Below are 9,683 nucleotides of genomic sequence, written 5' to 3' on the forward strand. Positions count from 1 at the left end.
TTTTTTATATAAGAGCTGAATGACAAAAGCATGACATATTTCGTAAATGAACAAAAAGTTTGTCCAAGTGAATGTACCTTTGATGGCTCTGATATTGATGTTATGACTTATGAGCACCCTGGCCTTATCCATTGCCCCAAATTCAACTCGTAAAATAGTATAGTTGGTTTGAATAGTAGTACTATTTTGGAAGGAGACTAGACTAATATGTAAACTTTCTTTGATTGTTTTTTTATGGGATTTATTAACGTGTGCGTTGATGGCATACATTACTAAATAATTTTAAAAAATTTATTATGAAAAAATGGTAAAGTAATTAATTATTTTGACAATTTTTTTAATTTTTCATAAATTTTTTTTTTCAAAATAGATGATTAATGTGTGTCTTAAAACACACATTAACTGAACCCATCATTTATTAGTATTTTTTAAGCATCAGATTCAATTCAAAGCAACATGAATGCATATGTACATGTGAAAGAGTTGAAAGATTGCATGCCCATTGAGAAAAGAAATTCAAATCCTCCTTGCTTTTGTCCAAAAAAAATTTAGAATATTATTTTGTACATTAGAGGCTTCTCTTTTAGGTAAAGATGGGTCCTACCTATTACGCAAAAGAATTAGAAAATTTTCCAAAAAAAATTTGCTCCGGTCAAAATTTTCCATATAATTGGACCCGAATGTCTAATTTGTTAGAGCCTAGATCTCTGAGCTGCTTGTGACTTGTGACCAAGGTGTCACCGTCAGCAGGCCGATCTTATTACACCCAAATGCTCCATCTGGCATGAGATGTCATCATTATAATATTCTTTATTTTAATTTATCTTGGATCTTTGACTTTCATAATCAGTGATTCAATCTTAGTTATTTTAATTTCTTTGCTTAAACTTCAATTGAGTCAATGCGATAAACGACATAGACATGGTAATAAAACATTTAAGAATTCAATCTACCCCCGGGCGGTACAATTGAACTAGATGGCATATTCAATTGAGAGAGAATCTGCTTGTGTTGATGTAGTTAGATACCTTTTAATTTTGAATAAAACTCTTATTATAATAATAATAATAATAATAATAATAATTTGATAGTTGGGAAGATGATTTAAATTCTAAATGTCTCAATTAGAAATGAGAAGTGTTATTTTTACAATATTTTCACAACAAATTTTAAGTAAAAAATTGTTATAGGATTTTAATTTGAATCTACCATTACAATTACTTTCTTGTTCACCAGTAATAACCTATAAAAATTTGTCACCTAACATTTATTGTGAAAATATTATTAAAATGATGTAGACATAGCATTTCTCTTTGAAAATACTAGAAGATATCAACCATTTTTTTTTTTTTAAGAAGAAGATACCAATTAGTTAAGCTAGAAGGTTATTGACAATATAATAGTATTTTTGCTATATTAGTCAATATGAACAAAGTTTCTCTCCAAACTAGTTTGAAGAGAAACTCTTCAAACTTCTCATATATTTATTTTTTGGGTGTAAATTTTGAAAATCTAACTGTTGAATTTCATATTTTTTATGTTCTTAATATGCATATCAAATTTCATTCAAATCGGATATTATTTACTATTTGATCAATTAACTTATTTTTTATATACAACTTTAGATTATAAAAACTTGAAATTATAACATTTATTTGATGACATAGTAATTGATCTTTGATTTTCTTAAAATTTTGTAAGCATTAACGATGTAATAAGAACATGCAATTTAACGGTTAGATTTTCAAAATTCTCACTCAATATAAATATATACAATGAGTTTGTAGAGTTTTTCTCCAAACTAGTTTGAAGAGAAACTTTGTTCAATATAACTATGTAATTGAATTTAATTAGGAAACCAAATTCACCATACCTAACAAATTGTACCTAAATTTTTCCATTTAGTAATTTTTATTTAAAAGCCAATAATCTTATAACTCAATTTTGCCATAAAATTTTTATTTAAAATCCAATAACCTTATAACTATTGCATATCCTGTTCATCCGAGACATTCAAAATTCATATATCTCTTCTCTACTAAAAGATTATATATATTAAAAACTTTTATTACTTGAAGTTGGGAACTTTTAAGGTCTTTAAGTTAAGTTCTAGTTTATGTGTATCCAAAAGCTAGTTTTGGATCCTTTTCTTTATCTTGTCTTTTATATATATATATGTTCACCAACATCTATATCATGGCAAACACACTATCTCTTTATGTTTTCAATAAAAAAATCCATGGTTCAAATCATATCTACTTAGTTTTTTTTTTTTTTTGAGAACGAAATCATATCTACTTAGTTGTAAGGTGTAACTACCGAATATATAATAATAATAATAATAAAAGGATAAAATCAATCCAAACCATCGACGACCCTATTAGCAAAAGTCCAAGGCCTAACAAACATAGTACTTAATTTTAGGTGCAAGCTCGTCACATTCAACACGTTCTAAAATAATGGATAAAAAACAAAATAAACCTCATCTCATCTGCAAGGCACACAACGCATTAAAATAAAACCTAAAGAAATAACAAAGCAAAAGACCTGTCCTTCCCTGTCAAATGACAGCAAAGAATGTTGGGACTTGGAAGTACCTTAATCTTTCTAAATCTTTGTAAAAAGTTTTGCTTTGTCTTTATACACGCACAAGCCAACTAGCATAGCTACTCTCCTTCTTTTACTCGATCGATTATTGCTAGATTCTTTATTTTTTGTGATTTTTTTTATAATAAAAAAAATTTAAGAGACTCAATGGTAAGTAAAATTTAAGAGAGTTCAATTTTAAAACCTCACAATCACTCAACCCTAGCTAGTTCAACATATTCTTGTTTAGTTCCTTATCTAGTTGTTGAAAAAATATAATTAAATAGATTTTGTTTGTTTAATCATGAGTCTTGTGACTTAGTGATATTACCTGATTTTTTTATGATGAGAAATCCATATAAAATAGCTAAATTATTAACCTATTGAGGCAACAGAAAAATCTATTAGTTCCAAGTTTTCACTAATATCCATAAATTTTATTATCATCCAAACAAATACGAGACAAAATAGACTACAAAAGTTTTTGAATCTTGCTAACGTACACAATTCAACGGTTATTAAGTAAGTTCTTAGTTTTTGTCCCTTAGTAGATGCATAATTACTTTTCTTCTATTAGACAGAATTGAAATTATACTTATTTGATAATGGCTCTCAAGCTTTTGGTTTCCTAGAACTAAAAAACAAAAATTCTATAACCACAATTTTTGTTACAATTATCCATATGAAAAACTGTGAATAGTGGAAAAATAGTTGTGAGTCCATTTGAAAGTAATAGGCAACTAGTTACAGTCAGCCATGTAAGATAATTATAGCAAAAGTTATGACATTTTATGTGGTACTAAAATTTCTCCTAAAAGAAACACCTTTCAAAATACCAAATGATCATTTCCACAAAAGCTATTTCATACTTAATTATCTGATACCCAATAAAATAAACAAGCGTTTAGTTTCATTTTAGGACAAAGATTACCTTAACCGGTTTGGAGGAAATTAAAATTCCTTACACCCACTACATTGTGATTAATAAAACCATCTATGTTTTCTTTTAATAACATAGCTTATTTAATGAGTCATATATCATGTTTAAATAATAGATACAAATTTACTTCCAAACTAGTTTGGAGGAAAATTCATCCAACCTAACATGAGGTAATTGATAAAACAAACTTTTAATCATATGACCTATTTAATGAGTTATATGATTTGTTTAAATAATACATATGAATAGTTTTATGATTCATCAAGTAATAGCTTTGAAGAGATTCCTCCAACCTGATTTAGAAGGAAACTTTGTTCTAAATAATACAAGTGGATGATTTTATGAGTTATCATGTAATAAGTTAGAGAAGATTCTTCTAAAGTGATTTGAAGGAAAACTTTATCCTTCAAACTCTTTCCTTTTTCTTTTCTTTTTTTTTTGGTTGCTATTCGTTTTATTCCAACTCTTGAAACAATAAAACAATTTCCAAAATGTTCTTTATGCATGAACAAACAATTACTATTTTCAAACGTAGCAAAAACTAATTAATGACCTAAACAAGAAACACAACGTATCAAAAATACAAATGCTTGAAAAAAGCACCCAAAAAAAAAATTGAATGAACAAATTTAAAAGGGAAAGGATAGTACGTACCTGAAACACGATCAGAAAGAGCAGCAATCGATTCTCCATCTGGGAACCGATAAAAGAACCGCCCATATTCTTCCTTCTTAATTTTAAGCTCCTTCATCTTTTTCTCATCTTGAAAGTTCCCAAAAGCTTGTTCCCTAAGTCTACAATCCTCATTTACACCAATTATGTCCTTCCTTGAGAATGACAGTCCGATCTCTCGTAACGTGGATAGGGTACGTTGATAGGGTGATACGTAGAAATAGACCTTCCAATTAGATGCGGTGTTGTTGCAGGAGATCACATCCCTGATTTGGGCCCCAGCAATCCAGGCTTGGGCCAGGCCTTTTTCAGTTAAAGGGATTTTGTCATCTGGGATGGTGGTGTAGGTTTTTTCATCTATATTGCCTTGGGACTCACCATGGCGCAACAAAATTATTCTCTTTGGTAAGATAGGTGGATTGTTGTGGGCCTGCATTTTTTTTCTCCTTTGAACTCTCTCTTACTATCAAAATGTTTGTAGCTACAAGCTACATTAAAATTTTTATGTAAATAGGCTATATAGCATTTGGTGTTTGAGGACTCTCTATGTGAAGCTAGTGTAATTGGCAATGATTTTTTTACTAATTACCTCCAATTTATGGGCTTCTCTCTGGCCCAAAAAAGAAGTTTTCTTGAATTTTTATTATTCCCTATCTCCATTTGAGAATTTTATTTGAACTATTATTCTTTATTCGTTTCTTTTAGTTACATAATTTGTACTTTTCTTAGAATAGACACAGGTGAAATTATGCGAATTTGAATTGAGCTTCTCTCAAGCTTTTGTTTCCGTATTAGTAAAGAAAACACGTTTTAAAGAGCCTAAACTATTAGTTTCATTTGATTCTAACTCTTTTTCTTCTTTTTTTTGGCTAATCATTTGATTATAACTCTTGAAACAAGAAAGGAATTTCAAAATATGTTCATAAACAAACAATTACTTTTTTCAAGCTTAGCAAAAAAGGTTAATGACCTGAACAAGAAAACATATAAAAGCAACACACACAACATGTCAAAAATACAAATGTTTTTGACAAAGCAATGCAAAAATAATAATAATAATAATAATAATAATAACTAGTCTCATCACACGCGCTTCGCGCGTGGGATGAGACTTTTCTCTTTTAGTGGTCTTATTTTGTAAAAAAAATTGTATTTAATTATTTTATATATATATATATATGATTTTTATTTTAAAAATCTAATTTATAAGTGAATAAATCAATTTAAAAATTAATAGGAGAGTAGTCCTATTTTTTAGGCAATATTTTAGTGGGAGTTGGAGTTACATTTTTACCAGATTGTCATGAGTTTGTCTCTCCTTAAACATAAAATGGTAGAGGGGCGTCTTTGAACTAAAAAATGAATTTTTACCGGATTGTCATTTAGTTTTACTCTAACTTAAACGTGGGCTGTAGGGTATTTTGGTAAAAAATAGGAATCCAAACGGGGAAGCCTTTAAATAGTAGTATCTATACTACTATTTAAGGGCTTATATTTTGGATTTATTTTGGATGCCTAAAGTACCATAAATCGTATTGTTACAAGTTTTCAACTAACGAGGATAAATATGTAAATTAAAACTCCTACACTTTAAAACCCACAAACTCACGTATGCTTTGCAGTTTCTATCTCACTTTCTATCTCTCATTCTTCTTCAAATTAAAGATATTTAATTTAGCTCTACATTCTCCTTTCTTTTTCTTCAGATTAAAGATATTTATTGTCAGAGGCTCCAACAAATTTCCAGGTTTTATCTTTTGCAAGTTCCTCTTTGTTTTCTTTTCTTTGGTTTATGAATGACTTTCTTTGAGTTCTATTTTTTTTTTTTTTTTTATATATGTACCATGTTAACTCTTTTTTTTTTTTTAAATGTAATTTTGAAAATTTGATTAATGATCAAAATATAAATGATCAATTACTATTTCCTTCTATTTCCTCACTTTTTTTTTCCTTCTTCGTATTTTTTTTTTACCATCATTGTATATGTTTTTGGCATAATTTTTTTTTATTTAGTTATTTATTCAATTAATTGATGATGTGGTGATTAGATTTTAAAAAGTCCATGATAGAGTTAAATTCTAAAAAATCTTTATCATCTATTTCCTCACTTTTTTTTTCCTTCTACGTATTTTTTTTCTTTTTAAGAAATTTTTTTTCTACCTTCATTGTATATGTTTTTGGCATTAAATTTTATTTATTTTATTTAGTTGTTTATCTATACTATTATTTAAGAGGCTTCTCCTGTTTAGATTTTTCAATTTTGATACCCAAAATATCCTAAAATTACCAGTTTGTAAAGCTTAAATGGTAAGGTTAGACATGTAAAATTATTAATTTAAAAGGTCCTAAATTTTAGATAAATTTGAAAAAACATTACCTACAAAATAGAAACACTCCTACTAAACCACTTATTCTAACACACCTTTCTAATATTATATTCTTAAAAAAAACCTCACATTGAGTAAACAAAAAATAAACACAACTAAATAGTAAAATTTGTAATATTTTATTCTTAGAAAAAACCTCACGTTCAGTAAAAAAAAAAAAAACTAATGAAATACCCTTAATTTTATAAACTTATCTTTATCTCTAAATCAAAAGAAATGGTTTAAAATCTTAAATTGATGAAAATTGAAAACAAAAAACCTAATTAAAAAAGCCACGTTGTATCAAAAAAATTATCTCTCAAGTTTTTTTTTTTTTTTTTTAAATCCTACGTTTTGTAAAAAAAAAAATTAAAAAAAAAACCCCAGCTGCTCCTTTTTTTTTAAATTCAAAAAAAAAAAAAAAACCTTAACACGTTTCAATTCCACTCCCACATTTTACTCCTAACAAATTGCTTGAATGCCACTCTCCCATGTTTTACTCCTAAGAAACTGCTTTACTATCAAATTTAAAAATTTTAACTTCTCTTTAACTTCTTTTGCTTATTTAGTTTTTATCTATCTATCTCCTCCCTCTCCTCCACGTATTGTAACATTCCCACCATTGAAAAAAAAAAAACACTTGCCTCAAATCCACGTTCAGATCCTATCAAAAAAGCAGAATAAAAAAAGACCACGTTCATTCGGATAACAACTTCTAATAAAACTGAAGCAGTTATAAAAATCCATGTTGGCATTTTAATTTTTAACGCAAGGGGTGAAGGTCTTGCCACTATTTGTCATCAAAAATGATGACTATCCAGTAACCACATGTAGTGGATGGCATGTGTAGGTGAATCTCATTTATAGACAAGATCATGGTGGCCCTTCATATCAAAGGTCAGAATTTTTATTTATTTATTTATCTATTTTTCAAAAAAATTTTGGTTAAATTATGTTTCTCTTTTTGATCTGTCTTTTACTAACACACAAATTCTTATCCTCTTAAACTTTTTGTTTTTGACAGACTTATCCTTTGAACCTTAAAAGGCTACAATTCCAATGAAAACTTTTCATGCAAATTCTAACATACCAGAAGGGAGGCAAACATGGCTCTGCACATTCTCTGGCACGTCCCAACCTCAAAGCCCAGTTTTTAGAAGCTCCTATGTATATGGCTTCAGGATATACCAGCCTCCACTGCAAATGTTATTTTATTTTTTAATTGAATCATTGTTATGTTGGTTTTCGATGCAGCAATAAAATTATTCATCCTCTTCTTTTTCTTTTTTCAATTATTAGAAAAGTAGGCAAAAGAATAGAAATGAAGTTCCAAGAAGTGAAGAACATAGAAAAAAGGGAGGAATTTGTCTCTCTTTCAGAACCCCCGCATCGTGTGGGATACCAAATATGTTATCAAAGACAATATTAGCCTAAATATTTAGGACTTTTTAAGAGTTTGTTAGATCTCCTTTAGGTTTTCATTTTTTATTTATTTAAAATCTCTGTTATATACCAGAGTTTAGCTTACCTTCAAGAATTTTTCAAGTGAACATGTCCTTTTATTTTAAATATACAACTAGCCTCTGAGCACGCGCTCATGCGCATGCTCAAAGGCTCTTTAATTTTTTGGTAAAGATTAATAATTTGCATCTATTATAAATTGAGATTACTACATTTTTCAATCACAAAAATACCTAGGGATGTGATGAGTGTTACACGTTTGTACCAAATATTAAAATTATTAATATTTCTTCACGCATAACACTCATCACACTCTTAGGTATTTTTGTGATTGAAAAATGTAGTAATCTCAATTTATAATAGATACAAATTATTAACCTTTACCAAAAAATTAAAGAGCCTCTAAGCACGCGTGTGAGCGCGTGCTCACAAACTCTTAAAAAGTCCTAAATATTTAGGCTAATATTGTCTTTGAAAAATTTTATTTATGCAGTAATCAACATGATGAGTATTATGCGTTAGCAGGTGAAATAATTTTTCATCACACTCCTAGGTTTTTTTCGTGATTGAAAAATGTAGTAATTCCAAATTATAATAAATGTTCCAAATTAACCATTACCCAAAAAAATAGAAGAGCTGGCTAGTAGATAATAATAATAATAATAATAATAAAAACAAATTAAAATGAAAAAAAAAAAAAAACAATAACAAAAAAGAGTCCTTACTTGATACACGATCAAAAACATCAGCAACCGATTCTCCACTTGGAAACCAATAAAAGAAGCTTCCATATTCTTTCCTCTTAATTTGATCACCTTCAACCTCTCCTCTTGAAAATTCGCCAAATCTTGTTCCCTAATCCTACATTCCTTTTTCATTGAGAAAGACCGTCCAATAGGGTACGTTGATATGGTGACACGTTGAAGTAGACCTTCCAGTTGGATGTGGTGCCTTTACAGGAGATCACTTCCTTCATTTGGGCCCCAACGTCCAATTTAGGTTTTTGCATCTAAATTGTCTTGAGACTCACCATGGTGCATCAAGATTATTCTATTCAGAGAATGAGATAGCTTTGTGGGTGCATTTTCTCCTTTGAACTCTCCATTACTATCAAAATGCTTGTAGCAATAAGTTATATTAAAATTTATGCAAATAGGCTATAGCATTTGGTGTTGTGGTGTGGGTTTGACTCTCTATCTCAAGGTGGTGCTATGGTTATTGGCAATGGGTTTTGATTTCTCCCTAATTTATGGCCTTCTCTCTAGAAAAAAAAAAAAAAGTTATTCTCTTTAATTATTATATTTTCCTAAAGTCAACTATAATTCTACATTCATGTATGTTAAGACTTGAAATAAACTTGATATAAATAATGATAAAGAGATCAAATGACACATTCTCTCTTCTCGTCAAACAAGAGATTTTGGCTTTAAACCTCACTTACACCAAAAAGAAATTGGTGTTTTGGCCTCATGATAAAAAGTAATTATTATTATGCAACACCATGAGAGGGTTTGGATACACGTCTGCGTCTGCGTCCAAACCCTTTCCGCGTTTTTTTTTTTTTTTTAATAGACCAGCGCTTAGTGCACTGTTCATGGGACATGAACAGTGCACTAAGGCATATGAACAGTAAAAAAAGAATAAACAGTAATTTTTTA

The 9,683-nt window shown here is 29.0% G+C and overlaps 1 protein-coding gene and 1 long non-coding RNA gene across 2 annotated transcripts; one reads left to right on the top strand and one right to left on the bottom strand.

Moving 5' to 3' along the window:
- Positions 1-4,071: 4,071 nt before the first annotated feature.
- LOC142628497 (phosphoglycerate mutase-like protein AT74H) lies at positions 4,072-4,634 on the bottom strand. Its single transcript, XM_075802583.1, has 2 exons — positions 4,181-4,634; positions 4,072-4,079 (listed from the first exon to the last, which is right to left on the bottom strand). Exons 1-2 carry the CDS (start codon positions 4,632-4,634, stop codon positions 4,072-4,074), a joined length of 462 nt encoding a protein of 153 aa, XP_075658698.1.
- A 2,710-nt stretch (positions 4,635-7,344) lies between these two features.
- On the top strand, positions 7,345-7,837 carry LOC142627450 (uncharacterized). Its single transcript, XR_012842851.1, has 2 exons — positions 7,345-7,461; positions 7,589-7,837. It is a non-coding gene; the product is annotated as an uncharacterized LOC142627450 (long non-coding RNA).
- The last annotated feature ends 1,846 nt before the right edge of the window (positions 7,838-9,683 follow it).

Source organism: Castanea sativa, chromosome 3 (genome assembly GCF_040712315.1).
Source record: "Castanea sativa cultivar Marrone di Chiusa Pesio chromosome 3, ASM4071231v1".
Classification (NCBI taxonomy): Eukaryota; Viridiplantae; Streptophyta; class Magnoliopsida; order Fagales; family Fagaceae; genus Castanea; species Castanea sativa.

Coding starts and splice junctions, on each gene's coding strand:
- LOC142628497 (XM_075802583.1), bottom strand. CDS start 4,634: ATGCAGGCCCACAACAATCCACCTATCTTACCAAAGAGAATAATTTTG.